Source organism: Gadus chalcogrammus, chromosome 16 (genome assembly GCF_026213295.1).
Source record: "Gadus chalcogrammus isolate NIFS_2021 chromosome 16, NIFS_Gcha_1.0, whole genome shotgun sequence".
In the NCBI taxonomy this organism is placed as follows: domain Eukaryota; kingdom Metazoa; phylum Chordata; class Actinopteri; order Gadiformes; family Gadidae; genus Gadus; species Gadus chalcogrammus.
Genome location: NC_079427.1, coordinates 124,197 through 145,679, shown reverse-complemented (window position 1 = coordinate 145,679; position 21,483 = coordinate 124,197). Strand labels below are relative to the sequence as shown.

The 21,483-nt window shown below is 49.2% G+C and overlaps 1 protein-coding gene across 1 annotated transcript; it reads left to right on the top strand.

Annotated features, from left to right (window-relative positions):
- Positions 1-1,451: 1,451 nt before the first annotated feature.
- Positions 1,452-21,346, top strand: ccdc22 (coiled-coil domain containing 22). Its single transcript, XM_056611084.1, has 16 exons — positions 1,452-1,835; positions 2,174-2,351; positions 4,549-4,681; positions 5,352-5,458; positions 5,631-5,715; positions 6,372-6,541; positions 11,666-11,884; positions 13,055-13,246; positions 14,201-14,320; positions 14,673-14,789; positions 15,356-15,457; positions 16,148-16,255; positions 17,148-17,243; positions 19,438-19,497; positions 19,577-19,651; positions 19,873-21,346. Exons 1-16 carry the CDS (start codon positions 1,786-1,788, stop codon positions 19,984-19,986), a joined length of 1,926 nt encoding a protein of 641 aa, XP_056467059.1. The 5' UTR covers positions 1,452-1,785; the 3' UTR covers positions 19,987-21,346.
- The last annotated feature ends 137 nt before the right edge of the window (positions 21,347-21,483 follow it).

The following is a 21,483-nucleotide window of genomic DNA, read 5'->3' as shown; positions in this document are numbered from 1 at the left end:
GTTACATATATACATACACACAGTACAGTTTTGTATATAGTTACATATATACATACACACAGTACAGTTTTGTGTATAGATGTATATAGTTACATATATACATACACACACAGTACAGTTTTGTATATAGTTACATATATACATACACAGTACAGTTTTGTGTATAGATGTATATAGTTACATATATACATACACACAGTAGCCTACAGTTTTGTGTATAGGTGCTACCCTTAATGGCGTTCGATAAAAAAAACGAAAAATGTCACCATAAGGGGGCGCGATAAACAACGACATTGTGTATCTTGGACCCCTGCATAACTGCTTGCAGTTCTAATTACATATATACATACACACACAGTACAGTTTTGTATATAGATGTATATAGTTATTTACAGGGTTGCCACTTTTTTCTAATGTTACATTTCAAGGATTTTTCAATCACTTTATGAAAAACAAATTATTTATTATTTCAATTTAAGGAACAATAATTCATAGAATTTTTTTGTGAAAAGGTAATAAAACACTAAAATATTAAAAGTAGGAATTCATTTTTGTCACTGTCCTTATTTCATTGATGGAAATAACAGTGACTTCCCTGTTATTAACAGTTTTTTCTCATGTTCAACCCAAACGAATAATTGAAGGAGCCAAATTTGTCAGTGCACAGCACACACAGACTATTTTATCTAGGTGTAGACCTTCAGAATGCTCAGCTTCACACATTTGAATCCCAATTGTACTTTGAAGTATGGTGTATCGATTCCTAGCCTCACCGATAACTCTTTCTAGTCGAAAGGGTTTATAATATAATTATTATATAATATAATTATTATAATTATTAATATTCTAATAAATTATTATAATTATTAATAATTATAATTAATATTTATATCTATGGTCAGTCCTGTGTGTGCAAAGTTCGCTACGTCACAGCTGTTTCGAAAAGTGTGTTTCCATCTCCCATTTTGCGAATTTACTCTCTTTCGCATTTCTCAAAAACTAACTCAAGCGAGCGGATAAACTTTTTCTGCGAATTAAAGGATTTTTATGCGAAATTTGGTGTTTCCATCACCGTTTAATGATTCTATACTTCAAAGTTCGCATAAAATCGGGGGGATGGAAACGCACCTAATGACGTGACAAAATCACAACGACGAAGGGGAACAATGGACCTATTAAAGAACGCTAGGGTAATGCTATAAATGCTACGAGACATGTAATGACGTCACGATTGCAACTCGGAAGGCTGGTGTCCGAGGCATCCGGAACACACCATAACCCCCACCTGGGAATGACAGGGTTAACCGTTTTATTTGGTCATGCGACTCGTAAACCCAATCACTCGCGAAGCACCCTGGGAGTCCGAGTTTTACTGGGTTTCATAGCTTTGCGTCAGTATATATATCTATGGCTCTGACATCCATTTAAAACTCCACCTCCCACAACACCCCGCGGCACAAGCGCTCTGTGACTTCCTCTGTGAACCCGAATGGTCACTGAGAGAAATGTCTGTGTGGAGTGTAGCTGCTATACTAAACTAGCTAGGGACTTATATTGCTCAATGCAAATATACCTGGCAAGTCGGAAGAAATGCCCTGTTAAAAAGCACATCGGTTCGAGTCTGTAGCGATCGGGCAATGGGCGCCAGCGCTCCTTATTAGCTGCTGGCTACTGGGCTAGCATGGTTTTATCAAATGTTAAACACATCATTCAGCCGTTTGACATCAGCTGAGCTGCTCTTTGCCGCTGTCATTTCGTATCGCAGATCGGCAGTAAACGTGAACAATGGAGGAAGTTGATAAGATTTTGATCCACGCACTCCGACAAAGCGGCACGTACGTATTCAACCGAGTGTCCATCCAACAGTAGCATTAGCCCGGCTGTAGCCTGGTGCTGAATGCATTGGAGAGGTGAATGGGCAACAGTACGGGATATAGTTATGAACATACGTGTGTGCCAGTCTTGACAACACCATCCACTCCCACCTATCGTTCATTCCCATGCCATTAACAAATGATTATGGTGTAACGTTATAGTCATGTGCTGAGGTCTCAAGCAATACCGTGTGTGTGTGTGTGCGCGCGTGTGCGCAGGCAGGCTAGGGGGTCACTTATTGTACTGTGTTTTCAGACACCTTATGATCTAGTTGTACCTTTCCGCCTTGCGTCCACAGAGAGGTGGCTGAAGACATTCAGAGTGTGAAACAGTTCACCAGCGAGCTGATCGTGGAGGCGGTGGTGCGATGTGTCCGGGTCATCAACCCCGCCCTGGGAGGGGGGCTGTCGCCGTCGCTGCCCCCCGGCATGTCTGCCCGTTTCCGGGTAGGGATGGGCTTGGCACAGGCCTGTCAGGTAAGAGTTCCAACGCTTAGAACTGGAACATTGGGCTTGACATTGGATTCTCTGATGTGGTCACGATATGGTGGTTTTACGTGAAGTCAGTGAGTAGATATTAATGCACGGGATGCATTATAATTTTGTTATAATCACATCGTGTTTGAGTGCAGTGTGAACAGATGCAAACGCATGAAGTCCAGTTTCTTTCTATAATCCCATCGTTAAAGTCCAGTGTTAGAACAGATGTGAACGTATGAGGTCCAGTCTCTTGCTATAATTAGATCTGGGCCCTCCAGAATGTGGAAGTGACTCATTATAACAACGGTCATGTGGTCAGTAATCTGCATGCTTTGTCATCTATATTTTAACCTTTAATTGCGTCAGCTATGTTCAATGAATACTTGAAGCAGTCACAACTATTTTATTGAAATCCCTTTCTTTGAATTCTGTGAGTCGGCTGAAACGGGTGTTAACTCGTGGTGTGTGTAGATCATTGAACCCCCTTGGGGGTTGGATGAATGGGTTTGGGATGAGTCTGTTGTAAACGTGGGATGGTTAAGGTTATGGTCTGATAGCAGTAGCTCCGGCTAGCATGAAGTCACGGTAGGCAGCATGTGGCGTTCTCCTCACGGTACTTTTATTATACTCATTGACCATATCAAGCCAGGTCTCAACGGCGCCATATTTATGATTGAGCATACATGCGTTCTAGAACATAGTTTTCGAGATTCCTGCCTACACCTAAAGTGGCAAATATCAAGGTGTAGAAAAGTAAAAAGCCCAATAAAACCCCCTGGCTTATGGGTTGTACAGTAGTCTCCATGCACGGCCCAGGTCCTCTGTGTTTTAGATCATGTGTTGGTCACATGCTGCTGCAGTGACTGTCAGGCTCATTAGTGACGAGTGACTACGGTCGGTTTGGACTAAACACGATTTACCAGTAGCAACACCAAACTCATTATGAAAGAAGTGCTCTCAAAAACGGTTCCTTTCCTGCTGCCACTGGTGGGAATTCAGACCTGTAGGTGGATTATAAAATATCTCTATCAGGCTCTTTACAATGGCCAACTATGCATTTTACGGATCTTTGGTTCCATTATACAGGAATACAAATTGTCGCTCTGTGGTTAACAAGGGTGAGCCATGTGAGTTATGTGCTTCATACTAAAGGGAAGGTGGACCGGTTAACCTGGACTAGGTTAACCTGGACTAGGTAATCCTCGACTAGGTAATCCTCGACTAGGTTAACCTGGACTAGGTACCTGGACTAGGTAATCCTTGACTAGGTTAACCTGGACTAGGTAATCCTCGACTAGGTTAACCTGGACTAGGTAATCCTCGACTAGGTTAACCTGGACTAGGTAATCCTCGACTAGGTTAACCTGGACTAGGTTAACCTGGACTAGGCAATCCTCGACTAGGTTAACCTGGACTAGGTAAACCTGGACTAGGAGCCCCAAAGTGGGGCATTGACAGTGCACAGCTGTAAAATGTCTACAAGACATCCTGTGTCACTGAGAAGAAACAGAGGAAGCAGCAGCAGCCTCACACACTCAACACACACTAAAACTTCACCAACACACGGATATATGAAGACCTATAATATTCCTACTTAAAAAGACGCCTATGTATTGCCTGTTCAGTCCGTTTGACTATTAATCACAACTTATTTTTTTTGCTGTCAAGCGATTAAAATATTTAATCGCGAATTAATGCCATAGTTAACTCGCGATTAATCGCTAGCAATCGCGAATAATCGCAATTCTTTTTTCTATGCTAAATATCCCTTGATTTCTTTGTCCCATTAATTGTTCTCATCTTAATGCTCTTATCAACATGGAGAAGTGCATCGGCTTGCCTTGTGCAAATGTTTTTTTATTGATAACAACAATGGCATATACTGATCAAAACAGGCGATACAAAAAAATGCCTATAGTGCAATTAAACGATGAACATACAAACATACTGCCTTGAACATAGCAGTCAGGCTATATACTGCTTCTTTTTTTTCTTTTTAAGAAAAGAATTGTGTTAATCGAGCGATAAAAAAATAAACGCCGTTAAAATTGGTTTGCGTTAACGGCGTTAATAACGCGTTTAACTGACAGCACTACTTAAAATGCATCGCAAGGAAGACATAGAAAGAATTGGTTCAATCCAAAGGAAGTGGCTCCGAGGTGTTCCGCAGGCCTTCAGTGTGCTGCTCTTCCAGGACCTGGGCTACAAGGGCGAGATCGGCTACCAGACCTTCCTGTACAGCAACGAGCCGGAGATCCGCGCCCTGCTCATGTTCCTGGTGGAGAAGCTGCCCAGAGAGAGTGCCGAGGCGTCGGATCAACCCGCAGGCCAGTCCAATACGCTGCATAGGACCCTCTTCATCACATCATACAGACCCTCTTCATCACAATACACAGACCCTCTTCATCACAATACAGACCCTCTTCATCACAGCTCACAGACCCTCTTCATCACATTACAGACCCTCTTCATCACATTACAGACCCTCTTCATCACAATACACAGACCCTCTTCATCACAATACAGACCCTCTTCATCACAGCTCACAGACCCTCTTCATCACATTACAGACCCTCTTCATCACAGCATACAGACCCTCTTCATCACAATACACAGACCCTCTTCATCACAATACAAAACCTCTTCATCGAAGCAAACAGACCCTCTTCATCATAGCTCACAGACCCTCTTCATCACAATACAGACCCTCTTCATCACAGCTCACAGACCCTCTTCATCACATTACAGACCCTCTTCATCACATTACAGACCCGCTTCATCACAATACAGACCCTCTTCATCACCACAAAGACCGTCTTCATCACATTACAGACCATCTTCATCACAACACAGTGTTTGTTATTGTAGTGTGGACATGTGACATGTTGTAATTTGTCCTTGTTTGGTGGACATGTATAAGAAGGAAGGACCACCTGGGCCAAAGTATCTTAAAGTTAGAACCGTGAATTAGCTTAATTTCTCCTGTGACCCTTCCAGGTAAATCAGTGGTGCTCCAGAGAGCTATTGCCGCTAAAATCAAAGCCCAACTCGCCCTCCCTTGGCTGCCCCACAACTGCAGGCTGCCTCTCCTTTGTAAAACACAGGTAACACTCCTTAATCAACAGCAGTATCGATCCCCAAAGAAAGGCATCGGAATAACTATCAAAATGACTGAAAGCAACAACTCATAGCTATTAGTATAACAGAAGTAACTGGTATTATCTTGGTGACATCTGCTTTAGACTCTGAGCTCCGATTGGTTGCTGTTGTTTTCAGAGTGCTGGACCGTCCCTGAGTCTCCGAACTCAGCCGCTGAGTTTACCGTACAGCAACAAATCTACAGGGAGGGCGTCATCCAAAGGTAGGCCGCCATGGCTGTTTGACCACATAAAGAGAAAGAGGTGTGGGGTCATGAAGTTTGGAGGGGGGTGGACTCCCAGCTGCAAGGGTCCCAGATTACTTGTTGGCATCCTAAAGGAGGATGCTTCACCATTATATTTATTAGGGATGCACCATAATGTAAATTCTTGGCCGAAACCAAAACCGAATATACTGAAACAGTTGGCCGAAAGCGAATACCGAATACCGAATGTGGCTTTTGCTGTTTTTCATTCATTTTGCTTAATCTTTCACCATTGCATAAATCAACAATTAAATGGTCCTTTATAACTTTTTTGTCTTGCTTTTTAATAAAAAAAATCTATTTGCAAATTTGATACAAAATATTTATTTAATACTGAACGTTTTCTAACATTCCAGCAGACCTTATAGCAAGAATTTAAGAACAATGTACCTTTAAATAAATGAGCAAAACATTATTATTTTATTTTTATATATTCGGTGCATCCCTAATATTTATAGTTTCAGACTGACCACTTTTCCATTCTTCCTGTTCCTGTTTGCTGCTGTGTTGTTACGGTCTAGTTACTTAAAACAGAAAGGCCTTCCATTTTCTGCTGGTGTTTTCTCTCAAAATAATATCAACCTTTTTCCTGTTCTCCCGTTCCCGCCAATCAGCATCGAGGGAGTACCAGAGGGACGTGCTCCTGCCCGTCACAGCTCAGGCCCCCCACCGGGGGGCGCTGGTGGCGTCCCTGCTGGAGCAGCACACGGCCGAGCTCAGCGCTGCCCAGGAGTGGGACAGCGAGTGGAACAGCCAGGGGCTGCTGTCACGCCTCACGCCGGAGGTACGACCCCCCCAAACCCTCACAGCCAGCCCCCCCCCAACCCTAACAGCCAGCCCCCCCCCAAACCCTCACAGCCAGCCCCCCCCCCGAACCCTCACAGCCAGCCCCCCCCCAAACCCTCACAGCCAGCCCCCCCCAACCCTAACAGCCAGCCCCTCACAGCCAGCCCCCCCCCAAACCCTCACAGCCAGCCCCCCCCAACCCTAACAGCCAGCCCCTCACAGCCAGCCCCCCCCCAAACCCTCACAGCCAGCCCCCCCCCCGAACCCTCACAGCCAGCCCCCCCCCCAACCCTCACTGCCAGCCCCCCCCCCCCAACCCTCCACTGCCAGCCCCCCCCCCAAACCCTCACAGCCAGCCCCCCCCCCCAACCCTCCAGCCAGCCCCCCCCCCCCAACCCTCACAGCCAGCCCCCCCCCCCCCAACCCTCACAGCCAGCCCCCCCAAACCCTCACTGCCAGCCCCCCCCAAACCCTCACTGCCAGCCCCCCCCAACCCTCACAGCCAGCCCCCAACCCTCACAGCCAGCCCCCCCCCCCAACCCTCACAGCCAGCCCCCCCCCCAAACCCTCACTGCAGCCCCCCCCCAAACCCTCACTGCCAGCCCCCCCCCCAACCCTCACAGCCAGCCCCCCCCCAAACCCTCACAGCCAGCCCCCCCCCAAACCCTCACAGCCAGCCCCCCCCCCAAACCCTAACAGCCCCCCCCCCCCCCCCCAACCCTCACAGCCAGCCCCCCCCAACCCTCACAGCCAGCCCCCCCCAACCCTCACAGCCAGCCCCCCCCCAACCCTCACAGCCAGCCCCCCCCCAACCCTCACAGCCAGCCCCCCCCAACCCTAACAGCCAGCCCCCCCAACCCTCACAGCCAGCCCCCCCAACCCTAACAGCCAGCCCCCCCAACCCTCACAGCCAGCCCCCCCCAACCCTAACAGCCCCCCCCCAACCCTAACAGCCAGCCCCCCCAACCCTCACAGCCAGCCCCCCCCCAACCCTCACAGCCAGCCCCCCCCCCCAACCCTCACTGCCAGCCCCCCCCAAACCCTCACTGCCAGCCCCCCCCCCCAAACCCTCACTGCCAGCCCCCCCCCAAACCCTCACTGCCAGCCCCCCCCCCCCCAACCCTCACAGCCAGCCCCCCCCCAACCCTCACTGCCAGCCCCCCCCCCCCAAACCCTCACAGCCCCCCCCCAAAACCTCACAGCCCCCCCCCAAACCCTCACAGCCCCCCCCCAAACCCTCACAGCCCCCCCCCCAACCCTAACAGCCAGCCCCCCCCAACCCTAACAGCCCCCTCCCCCCCCAAACCTAACAGCCCCCCTCCCCCCCCAAACCCTAACAGCCCCCCTCCCCCCCCCCAACCCTAACAGCCAGCCCCCCCCCAACCCTAACAGCCCCCTCCCCCCCCCAAACCCCAACAGCCCCCCCCCCCAACCTTAACAGCCAGCCCCCCCCCAACCTTAACAGCCAGCCCCCCCCCAACCCTAACAGCCCCCCCCCCCAACCCTAACAGCCCCCTCCCCCCCCCAAACCCCAACAGCCCCCCCCCCCCAACCTTAACAGCCAGCCCCCCCCCAACCTTAACAGCCAGCCCCCCCCCCAACCCTAACAGCCCCCCCCCCCCAACCCTAACAGCCCCCCCCCCCAACCCTAACAGCCAGCCCTAACGTAACATTCCGTTCGCTACGGACGCCGGGTCTGCGCTTCATATCCAGGACCATTCACACGCCTGATTAAAGCATAAAGACGGAGAGGAACTTCCATATAGTTGGAAATAAATTGGCCGATTCAGAGTTTGTGGTTCAATAGATCATCAGTGAAACATCGTTGCGTCACAATTGAGTGTAGTAACCTAGAGAACCAGCTACAACATTGTTTTCATCCAAACGAGCCGTCTTTAGCGAACCGCGAATGCATTGGCTTCTATGAGCTGTCGGCTTTCAGACGCGAGCTTAGGGACCGTCTCCAAAGTGCAAAACTGAAAACGACCACAATGGTCAAATAAATTTCAATAGCGTCGCCACTATTGACTCTAGAGCCCCAAAACTTGTTCCATAGAGGCATGGCCTCTTTATGGTCCTACTGCAACCTTTTGTTTCGAAAAATATATCTCTTCTTATTTTTGAGGATTTTGTATTTAGGAACAATTTCAATAGCGTTGCCATTGTTGACTAGAGCCCCAAAACGTTTTCCATATAGGCATGGGCTCTTTATGGTCTTACTGCAACCTTTTAGTTTAGAAAAATATATCTCTACTTATTTTTCACAAAAATATCAATATACTTTTTTTTTTAGCAAAAAATTCGGTCGCGTCGCAATATTGACTCTAGAGCCCCAAAACTGGTTCAATAGAAGCATGGCTTCTTTATGGTCCTACTACAACATTTGTGATGGGGAGAGGGGGAAGATGCATTGGTATGAGGCACCGACCTTTTCGATTGTTGTAGTATTTGTGTTATGTGTTTTTACTGTGGTTGTTGGTATAATATATTTTTTGTAAAATAATTGTTTTAAAGATGATACTTATTATGTTCAATCCCTCCATATTTCCCCTGCTCATTACTGAGCACAAATGTACTGTATGTACTAGGGATGCACCGATATGAAAATTTTGACCGATACCAATATCCGATATTAAAATTGCTGTTACGGCCGATAACCGATATTTACCGATATTGGTATAAAAACAAGTTTCTATGATGATTTTGTATAAGAACATGTAAACACTGTGAATATGAAAGTTATTTCTTTCTTTATTTTCCAAAGCTTCGAAATACATTGTTTCTTCAACAAGTTACAGGGCGTCCATAACAAACAGAAGTTACTAACAGTGTTAGTTTTAGGCTACTTTTACAACTTGCATCTATGAAAAAGTTTGGATCATAAATCACAATAACGATCACAAATCAACTTATCTTGACAAGGTTTTATAACTTAAATCAAATTTGCCAATATTCATGGCAACCAGACACTTCAGACAAGTCAATTTCAACTCAAATCTGTGAAATAGGTTAAATCAAATATATCAAGGGAGGTTGGTTGTAGTCTTTTCACTCGGTTCTAGCCCTACTGTTGATCTGGAGAACCGAGCAAAAAAGACTACAACCAAATATAAACATGTCCGGTTCCGGTTTCAATGGGATTTACGGAACGCCAAATAAAACACAACAGAAACTGTATTTCGCTACGATACTTGGTGATGATGTAAATACCGGAATTGTCCTTTAAACATGCGCTGATCACGTGAACGCACAACTTTTTTTTTATCAGCCGATCCGCGGATCACTTGCGTCCCGAACCGTGAGGGTTGATCCGTACGGATCACGGGAAACCCGTGAACCGTTGCACCACTAGTGGTGTTTAATGATTTGACACGGCATCCTCCGCATTACTTCGGCTTTGCAAGTACTGCATATTGCAATTCGAGTACCTTCATTTGAGACCGTAAAAAAGGGTTAGGGTTAGGGTTATTCCCTAACCTCTCTGTCGGGGTTAGGGTGAGGGTTATTCCCTAACCTCTCTGTCAGGGTTAGGGTGAGGGTTATTCCGTAACCTCTCTGTCAGGGTTAGGGTGAGGGTTAGGGTTATTCCCTAACCTCTCTGTCGGGGTTAGGGTTATTCCCTAACCTCTCTGTCAGGGTTAGGGTGAGGGTTAGGGTTATTCCCTAACCTCTCTGTCGGGGTTAGGGTGAGGGTTATTCCCTAACCTCTCTGTCGGGGTTAGGGTTAGGGTTATTCCCTAACCTCTCTGTCGGGGTTAGGGTTAGAGTTATTCCCTAACCTCTCTGTCGGGGTTAGGGTTATTCCCTAACCTCTCTGTCGGGGTTAGGGTGAGGGTTATTCCCTGACCTCTCTGTCAGGGTTAGGGTGAGGGTTATTCCCTAACCTCTCTGTCGGGGTTAGGGTGAGGGTTATTCCCTAACCTCTCTGTCAGGGTTAGGGTGAGGGTTAGGGTTATTCCCTAACCTCTCTGTCGGGGTTAGGGTGAGGGTTAGGGTTATTCCCTAACCTCTCTGTCAGGGTTAGGGTGAGGGTTATTCCCTAACCTCTCTGTCGGGGTTAGGGTGAGGGTTAGGGTTATTCCCTAACCTCTCTGTCAGGGTTAGGGTGAGGGTTATTCCCTAACCTCTCTGTCGGGGTTAGGGTGAGGGTTAGGGTTATTCCCTAACCTCTCTGTCAGGGTTAGGGTGAGGGTTAGGGTTATTCCCTAACCTCTCTGTCGGGGGTTAGGGTTATTCCCTAACCTCTGTCAGGGTTAGGGTGAGGGTTAGGGTTATTCCCTAACCTCTCTGTCTGGGTTAGGGTTAGGGTTATTCCCTAACCTCTCTGTCAGGGTGAGGGTTATTCCCTAACCTCTCTGTCAGGGTTAGGGTGAGGGTTATTCCCTAACCTCTCTGTCAGGGTTAGGGTTAGGGTTATTCCCTAACCTCTCTTGTCAGGGTTAGGGTGTGGGTTATTCCCTAACCTCTCTGTCGGGGTTAGGGTGAGGGTTAGGGTTATTCCCTAACCTCTCTGTCGGGGTGAGGGTGAGGGTTATTCCCTAACCTCTCTGTCAGGGTTAGGGTGAGGGTTATTCCCTAACCTCTCTGTCGGGGTTAGGGTGAGGGTTAGGGTTATTCCCTAACCTCTCTGTCAGGGTTAGGGTGAGGGTTATTCCCTAACCTCTCTGTCGGGGTTAGGGTGAGGGTTAGGGTTATTCCCTAACCTCTCTGTCGGGGTTAGGGTGAGGGTTAGGGTTATTCCCTAACCTCTGTCAGGGTTAGGGTGAGGGTTAGGGTTATTCCCTAACCTCTCTGTCAGGGTTAGGGTGAGGGTTATTCCCTAACCTCTCTGTCGGGGTTAGGGTGAGGGTTAGGGTTATTCCCTAACCTCTGTCAGGGTTAGGGTGAGGGTGAGGGTTATTCCCTAACCTCTGTCAGGGTTAGGGTGAGGGTTATTCCCTAACCTCTTTCGGGGTTAGGGTGAGGGTTAGGGTTATTCCCTAACCTCTCTGTCAGGGTGAGGGTGAGGGTTATTCCCTAACCTCTGTCGGGGTTAGGGTGAGGGTTAGGGTTATTCCCTAACCTCTCTGTCAGGGTGAGGGTGAGGGTTATTCCCTAACCTCTCTGTCGGCGCTCCCTCCAGGAGTACCGCTCCAGAAAGGCGGCCCGCCTGCAGAAGCGGATCCAGGAGCAGCTGAGCTCGGCGCCCGGCACGCCGTCCCCGGGCTCCGGGGGGGCGGCCTCCGGGGGGCCGGGCTCCGACCTGGCCCAGCTGCTGCTCTCCTTCCAGGGCGCGGGCCCCGGGGACCTGCTGCCTAAGGGGACCCACTTCACCCACACCCAGAAGTTCACCTTCACACAGGTGAGTCCCACACACGGGTGAGTCCCACACACGGGTGAGTCCCACACACGGGTGAGTCCCACACACGGGTGAGTCCCACACACGGGTGAGTCCCACACACGGGTGAGTCCCACACACGGGTGAGTCCCACACACAGGTGAGTCCCACACACAGGAAGCACACACGCACAGTCAACTCAACGAACCTGAACCTACATACGGAATGCAGTAACCTAGCATCAAGCAGCCCTGAGGTGTGGAGTGAGCTATAGCAACGATACCGGCATGAATTCTTCTTTACTGGGCTACTTTTGTACGAAGAACCCATTTTTGAATTGAACACGTTGCTGGAAAATATATGCATGGATACTGGACCTGGTTGGTTTTGCAGGCGTTTTTTATGTCTTTATTCTGCTTTAAACGAGCTTCTGGTTACCCAGAGCATGCATATTCAGTTTGTTGAGGCCGTGTACTGTTCGACAGTCGTGCATCCAATATGATCAAGTCAAAGTTCAGTCAGATCAGTTAAATAAAGACATAAGAATATAATATAACGTAAGCAGGGCTCCCGGTTGGAGTGAAGAATAATGCAATTTCTCTTCAGCCATTAAGGATCGACAGAATCCTGGAGTTGAACAAGATTAAAAAGGGTTAGGGTTAGGAGGGGGGGGGGGGGTGTGTGTGTGTGTGTGACGTAGACTCTACTGCGTGGAGCCAGCCCCCCCCCCTGTGACGTAGACTCTACTGCGTGTAGCCAGCCCCCCCCTGTGACGTAGACTCTACTGCGTGGAGCCAGCCCCCCCCCCTGTGACGTAGACTCTACTGCGTGTAGCCAGCCCCCCCCCCTGTGACGTAGACTCTACTGCGTGTAGCCAGCCCCCCGCTGTGACGTAGACTCTACTGCGTGTAGCCAGCCCCCCGCTGTGACGTAGACTCTACTGCGTGTAGCCAGCCCCCCGCTGTGACGTAGACTCTACTGCGTGTAGCCAGCCCCCCGCTGTGACGTAGACTCTACTGCGTGTAGCCAGCCCCCCGCTGTGACGTAGACTCTACTGCGTGTAGCCAGCCCCCCGCTGTGACGTAGACTCTACTGCGTGTAGCCAGCCCCCCGCTGTGACGTAGACTCTACTGCGTGTAGCCAGCCCCCCGCTGTGACGCTGGACTAATCCCGGTCTGCAACGCGGCGCTCTAGGACCCGGGGCTGCTGGTGGAGCAGATGGCGGCGGTGGCCAGCTCCATGCCCCTGGGGGGCCAGTCGGAGGGAGAGCTGCGGGCCCGCCAGCAGGCGGAGCTGGGGGAGCTGGAGGAGCGGCTCCAGCAGGTGGCGCTGGGCAGCGAGCGTCTCAGCGACCGCATGAAGCAGATGAACCTCGGCGTGACCCAGGTGAGACCTCCCCTCAAGGACCTCCCCTCAAGGACCTCCCCTCCAGGACCTCCCCTCCAGGACCTCCCCTCCAGGACCTCCCCTCTAGGACCTCCCCCGACCTCCACTGACCTCAACGACCACCCCTCCAGGACCTCCCCTCCACGACCTCCACCGAGCGCCCCTCCCCGACCTCCACTGACCTCCCCCGACCTCCCCTCCACCGACCTCCCCTCCAGGACCCTAGCCCTAGCCCTCATGACCCTAACCCTAACCCAGGTGACCCTAACCCAGGTGACCCTAACCCAGGTGACCCCTAACCCTCATGACCCTAACCCTAACCCAGGTGACCCCTAACCCAGGTGACCCCTAACCCTAACCCAGGTGACCCCTAACCCTAACCCAGGTGACCCCTAACCCAGGTGACCCTAACCCTAACCCAGGTGACCCTAACCCAGGTGACCCTAACCCAGGTGACCCCTAACCCAGGTGACCCCTAACCCTCATGACCCTAACCCTAACCCAGGTGACCCCTAACCCAGGTGACCCCTAACCCAGGTGACCCCTAACCCTAACCCAGGTGACCCCTAACCCAGGTGACCCCTAACCCAGGTGACCCTAACCCAGGTGACCCCTAACCCAGGTGACCCCTAACCCAGGTGACCCCTAGCCCTCATGACCCTAACCCAGGTGACCCCTAGCCCTCATGACCCTAACCCTAACCCAGGTGACCCCTAACCCTCATGACCCTAACCAAGGTGACCCCTAACCCTCATGACACTAACCCTAACCCAGGTGACCCCTAACCCAGGTGACCCCTAGCCCTCATGACCCTAACCCTAACCCAGGTGACCCCTAACCCAGGTGACCCCTAGCCCTCATGACCCTAACCCTAACCCAGGTGACCCCTAGCCCTCATGACCCTAACCCTAACCCAGGTGACCCCTAGCCCTCATGACCCTAACCCTAACCCAGGTGACCCATGAGCTGAAGGAGCGGGAGCGGGCCAACCAGGAGAAGGAGGACAGCCTGCAGGTGAAGAGGCAGACGGTGGAGCTGCTGCCAGACGCCCACAACAACCTGGCAAAGCTCCAGGTGAGACGGCGGGTTTTCCCCTTCTCCGTCACCCTTACTGGGTTTCCATGGGTACTGGGGCTTTTGGACACCATTACCTGGGTTTCACTTCCGAAACGGAATCTATCTTTAGTGTTTTCACCCTGATGATAAACATTGTTTGCCCTTCCAAACCAAACATAGCTTTGATCAGGTTTTCTGAGAGTGTCCAATGAGTTTGTTGAGATACATACAAACTGAGCTGGGATGGCCCCAATGTATTATATATGAATACTAATGTTGTATTTGAATTAAAGTACTATTAAATACGAAGACTCATGTCAATGTGTTACTAATTATGAACCAGTCACCCATCCTTGTGTCTGGCCCCCAGACGCTGGTGGAGGCGAGTGCTAAGCGTCTGGTGGGCCTGGCCGCCCAGTGGGAGAAGCACCGCGACCCACTCATCCAGGAGCACCGCCGACTCAAGGAGCTCTGCACCAATCAGGATGTGAGTCACCCTCCCGTCTGCATAGAGGACCTCTTATCGACGTCGCTAATGTTATGCACTGGGTTAGGGTTATGTACTGTACTGGGACCCAGTGCATAATTGGGTCTCCCCAAAACCCGACGTCTATAGTCTAACCTGTACTGGGTTCAATCCCCGACGTCTATAGTCTCACCTGTACTGGGTTCAATCCCCGACGTCAATAGTCTCACCTGTACTGGGTTCAATCCCCGACGTCAATAGTCTCACCTGTACTGGCTTCAATCCACAATGTCTATAGTCTAACCTGTACTGGGTTCAATCCCCGGCGTCTATAGTCTAACCTGTTAGCCTATTCCTGAGCAGGAGGGAGATCTATACTCCTACCCCTTACATTCAATGTCAGTTGCTTTGGATAGAAGCGTCCGCTGTTAGTAGGTGGTTTTTGTAACTAGGCCATGATTCATTCCAGCCGGATCCGTTTCAGGCTTTATTCCACCCACTGGTGGTGTCCTCGGATCCGTTTCAGGCTTTATTTCCACTCACTGGTGGAGTCCTCGGATCCGTTTCATGCTCTATTCCACCCACAGGTGGAGTCCTCGAGGCAGCTCTCTGAGATCAAGGACCTTCACGAGAAGATCAGGGAGACTGCAGAGAAGGCCAAGAAGAAGGAGTCCGTCTACAAGCAGCTGGTGAGGTTCAGAGCTATTTGTAGCATTTAGGAAGCTAGGAAGGTGCTAGGAAGGAACAGATATTGTGGCAGTATGGACGCTAGGAAGGAACAGATATTGCGGCCCTTAGGACGCTAGGAAGGAACAGATATTGTGGCCCTTAGGACGCTAGAAAGGAACAGATATTGTGCCAGTAAGGAAGCTAGGAAGGAACAGAGCTAGTAGCCGTTAGGAAGCTAGGAAGGAACAGAGCTAGTAGCCGCTAGGAAGCTAGGAAGGAACAGAGCTAGTTGCCGCTAGGAAGGAACAGAGCTAATAGTCGTTAGGAAGCTAGGAAGGAACAGAGCTAGTAGCCGCTAGGAAGCTAGGAAGGAACAGCTTCCCCAGGAGTTCTAAAAGAAGGTGTCAACCTAATTGCTTGCCAAGAAAACATGGCTTTGAGTTCCCCTTTGGTTAGAAAAGAAGAGTCACTAATACTGAAGTGGTAGTAAACCTAAGGAGCTCTGGCTCACCTGTCTGTGGCTCACCTGTCTGTGGCTCACCTGTCTGTGGTCTACCTGTATATGGTCAAACTGTCTGTGGTTTACCTGTCTGTGGCTCACCTGTCTGTGGCTCACTCTGTCTTTGGCTCACCCTGTCTGATCTACCTGTCTGTGGCTCACCTTGTCTGATCTACCTGTCTGTGGCTCACCTCTTTGTATTCCCCACCAGATCTCTGAGCTGGAGAACCTTCCCAAGGACGTCTCCCGCTCGGCCTACACGCTGAGGATCCTGGAGATCGTTGGCAACATCAAGAAGCAGAAGGAGGAGATCACCAAGGTGAGGCTGAGGGGCCGAACCACGAGGCCAAGAGCCTCAGGATAGGTTCAAGGGTTACCTTCAACAGGTAGGGTGGCACGATGCGTCCCAGGCCGTCGTCAGGGCCGTTATGCGTGCGTGCGTGCGCGCGCGCGTGTGTGTGTGTGTGTGTGTGTGTGTGTGTGTGTGTGTGTGTGTGTGTGTGTGTGTGTGTGTGTGTGTGTGTGTGTGTGTGTGTGTGTGTGTGTGTGTGTGTGTGTGTGTGTGTGTGTGTGTGTGTGGTAACGATGACCAACAGCCTTTGAGACCTGTGCCAAGGTGCAGCACTGCGTGTATGAGTGATGGAGTGGGGGTTATTAGGCCCTCTGTTATTAGGAGCTCTGGAGAGGAGCTGGTCACTTTTTATTAAGATCTTGATGAACACTGTTCTTTTGGATAATTAGTGAAGGGTAAGTCAACAGCTTTTATATTGTTCTTTCCTCAAAGTGCTTTACAGCTAATGCCTCACATTCACCCATTCCTACACCCATTCATAAGTCACCCATTCCTACACCCATTCATAAGTCACCCATTCCTACACCCATTCATAAGTCACCCATTCATAAGTCACCCATTCCTACACCCATTCATAAGTCACCCATTCATAAGTCACCCATTCATAAACCAACGGTGGTTCCGGCCACGCCCCGGAACAGGCAGATGGGTGGGAGCAGTTTGGTCTTTGGTGTCCTGCTCGGGGGGGGGGGGGGGGAGACACGCTACGCTAGGGTTGGGGTTAGGCTGTCGGCCCGGGGGGGCAGCCAGCCCGCCCCAGGGCCTGAGTCACTGCGCTCCATTGATCGGTGTCTCTCTGGTTAATGTAGACGGGGAAGTGGTCACTAATATACGGTTCTTTGTATCTGGTCGAGGATAGATTTTGTCGGACACCAAGGAGTTGCAGAAGGAGATCAACAATCTGACGGGAAAACTGGACAGGACGTTCGCTGTCACCGATGAGCTGGTCTTCAAGGTGAGAAGATCAGTGCCTAACCGTGGCAGTGAGCCATTAACACTGACGGGCGTTGGCGGGTTGGTTCCCACTGGGACCACCACGCTAAGGATCTATGCTCATAGGGGTATTGTTTGCTCTGGCTCTTTAGTTGTTGACGGCAACAAGGAGATCTTCATCGAATAGTATTGTGGCCCAAATGCAAATAATGCTGATATTTTCTAGAGATCATTCCAGTCCCTCTCTGGTTTGTTTTCAGATCATAAGGTTGAACGATGCATCAGTTTGTCCGGTTGCTGAGGTCCAAAGACCCTGAAGCCTAATCCAGCCTAATTTACCAGACCTTACTTAGAACGCTCCAATATCAAACTCCACTTCGGGACGCAGAACCATGAATGAAATCATGGGTAGAGTAGACGCAAGCTGTCTGTTCAATGGGAATGTGTAACTGAACCGTAGCCCAGTGCAGCGTTGGGTTATGTGAATGTGTAACTGAACCGTAGCACAGTGCAGCGTTGGGTTATGTGAATGTGTAACTGAACCGTAGCCCAGTGCAGCGTTGGGTTATGTGAATGTGTAACTGAACCGTAGCACAGTGCAGCGTTGCGTTATGTGAATGTGTAACTGAACCGTAGCCCAGTGCAGCGTTGGGTTATGTGAATGTGTAACTGAACCGTAGCCCAGTGCAGCGTTGGATTATGTGAATGTGTAACTGAACCGTAGCCCAGTGCAGCGTTGCGTTATGTGAATGTGTAACTGAACCGTAGCACAGTGCAGCGTTGGGTTATGTGAATGTGTAACTGAACCGTAGCCCAGTGCAGCGTTGGGTTATGTGAATGTGTAACTGAACCGTAGCCCAGTGCAGCGTTGGATTATGTGAATGTGTAACTGAACCGTAGCCCAGTGCAGCGTTGGGTTATGTGAATGTGTAACTGAACCGTAGCACAGTGCAGCGTTGCGTTATGTGAATGTGTAACTGAACCGTAGCCCAGTGCAGCGTTGGGTTATGTGAATGTGTAACTGAACCGTAGCCCAGTGCAGCGTTGGATTATGTGAATGTGTGATTGAACCGTAGCCCAGTGCAGCGTTGGGTTATGTGAATGTGTGATTGAACCGTAGCCCAGTGCAGCGTTGGGTTATGTGAATGTGTAACTGAACCGTAGCCCAGTGCAGCGTTGGGTTATGTGAATGTGTGATTGAACCGTAGCCCAGTGCAGCGTTGGGTTATGTGTTCTTATACAGCCCGGCTCCACTGGGACTGAAGGAGCTCCCTTCCGATGTTCGGACCGCAGAGTCGCTCACCAGCTTCAGCAAAAGACTCAAAGCTCACCTGTTCAGAGTTCTAAGGGACTCTGCATAGCCACCCTAACTCAAAGCTCACCTGTTCAGAGCTCACCTGTTCAGAGCTCACCTGTTCAGAGCTCACCTGTTCAGAGCTCACCTGTTCAGAGCTCACCTGTTCAGAGCTCACCTGTTCGTCATATGTATGTCATACTTAGTTATAGTACTTAGTTGTGTAGCAACTTATCCTAGCTATCTGTGTTGTATACAGGGAATGGGATAACCTAGTGATTGTTAGTACTTGTTTCTATGAACATCCTTACTGTACCGACAGGGATGTATTGTTTCACTTTCTTATGACTAATGTACTTATTGTAAGTCCCTTTGGATAAAAGCGTCTGACTGTAAATGGTCAGGGACTTATCTAGTCCCACACCCAGACCGTGTGACGTCCTGCAGCCCTGATAACCTCAGGTCCAGCAGATGTCGACCAGAGTAGAAGTGGGGAAGGAGAGAACCGTTTCAGATCCTTTTAGGGAACTAACCCTTGACCCCAACAAAAGGTTTTTGTTTATATTTCCAGCTATGGTTGGGGAGGTTTGTCCATCAGCACTTTAAAGGTGCCTTTTATTGTAGAGGTTAGAGGCATCGGTCCTTCTGCAGCTTTAATGGGTGTTTGATTATGATAGACCCTGCTAGAGGTGGGGCCGAGTGCCAATGTTCGTTGGCTTGACTATTGATCCCTTAATGACGAAAAGCTAATTAGAGTCAAGCCTTTAAACCAGGTGTAGGATGTGAATGCCAGGAGAACGACATTCCTTTACTCTGATAAATTGGTTACGTTTTTTAATCCAATTCATGTCTAAATGATGAACTACTAATGATGAACTCCTAATGATGAACTAATACACATTTTGCTCCCAAATTTCCCCAGGATGCCAAAAAAGATGAATCCGTCCGAAAATCCTACAAGTACCTGGCTGCACTGCACGAAGTAAGACTGATTCTCCTTCCATGCTTTTCTAAAACACGTCCACACTAAGCTGGACTCAGAACCCTGTCCCCCCCCACAGAACTGCAGCCAGCTGATACAGACCATTGAAGACACCGGGACAATACTGAGGGAGATCCGGGATCTAGAAGAGCAGGTAACGCTCCACAACACTCGCTCTTCCCTCCCAAAGCACTAGAGATTCTAGAATCCAATAGTAACCAATGGGATTACATCGCGCCTAAACCCTACTAGGATACTAGAACTCAACAATGACCAATGCCATTACTTCCCGCCTAAATCCTACATCTAGAACACAAAAATGACGGATATAATGATTTGGTTTCATCCGACTAAATGGAAACCTTCCCTGTTCAGATTGAGACGGAGAGCGGCAACAAGACGGTGGCCAACCTGGAGAGGATCCTGGCGGACTACAAGGCCGTCCGAGAGGAGAACTCTGCTCTGGCGTCCAAAGTGAGAGAAGGTTGACGGTTCACTGCTCCCCTTGCTCCCGGCCGACCCTACAGGTTAACCCCAAGCTGTGCCCACGGTAGAGATGAGACAGAGCTACCGCCCCGTTGTGGACTCAGCCAGGACGGGTTGGGGTTAACTCAACCAGGACGGGTTGGGGTTAGGGTTAACTCAACCAGGACGGGTTGGGGTTAAGGTTAACTCAACCAGGACGGGTTGGGGCTAGGGTTAACTCAACCAGGACGGGTTGGGGTTAGGGTTAACTCAACCAGGACGGGTTGGGGTTAGGGTTAACTCAACCAGGACGGGTTGGGGTTAGGGTTAACTCAACCAGGACGGGTTGGGGTTAGGGTTAACTCAACCAGGACGGTAGCTCGACCTCGCAGCACTAAAGGCATTTTTTCTGGAGAAGCAAGATACTTTTTTTTTTTTTTTGGTATTCTGGAAAATGAGACTTTATATTTTCAAATGCACATCCCCACGGTCGTGGTCAGAGACAACGACCACGACTTTGGTGTTTCCACACGGATGTCATGTGGATTGCCGCAGTACTTCTCCGGGAAGGGTCGGCACGACCAGGTTTTTTATTTCCATACCTTCTTGCGAGACGCCGGGCAACACGCAGATACCCTGTGAGGTTTTTTCTACTTCTAAGAGTTTCTACTTTCACTCGATTCTGTGGGCTGCGCTCTTCTGTAGTGACCCTGGGTGGTGGAACATTTCTTCTGATCTTGAGCTATTTACAGCAATCATTCCCACTAATCTACATTAAGCACTAATGAGAATCATGTTGCAGTTTTTGTGTTTTCATTTTGCACCGGTAAAGTGTGACATTTTGATTTGAGTCATTCATACCTTTAATATATATTGCTTGACTTAAATCATCAAACTGCTTCTCATATGGTATGTCATATACTATTAAAAAGCCTTAAAAATGTTTGTTGCCAATAATTTAAAAAAATATGAAATTCTAGGAATTCATAGACTTAATGTCCAATGCATTCTATGTATTTTTCTTCTACATTGATGCATTTTATTTTATTCACTGCAGTGGTCTTACACATGGTAATGTAACCCTTCATTTAGTTTAGTTTGTTTAGTTTGTTTGTCATAGAACTAACAAGAATGTATTGCTTTTATTTGCAGTCTTTTATTCAGTAATGGAACCCATTTGTAGTTTATTTTATATAGTTCATGCTGCCTTGAAAGCAAAACGCTGCTTAAAGTATTTCGTCTTTGGAACCATGCTCTGACTTCTCCTTGTCCTATATGCTGGAGAAGAGATCGTCTGTCCTCAGATTCAAGGTGGACTAATGTCCATCAAATGATTTATATGAATAAAACTGATAGAAATCAATGGCTGAAGTGACTGAATTACCCTTTAAACGTGTGTGACTTGGCATAAAAATAATCATTCATATGCCAAGTTCCAATATTGTCTCAAAAGTTTCTGTTTTGAAAATGAAGATCTTGCATCATCACTAGCTAGAATGTGTCTTTTGCTTTTCAATCCGA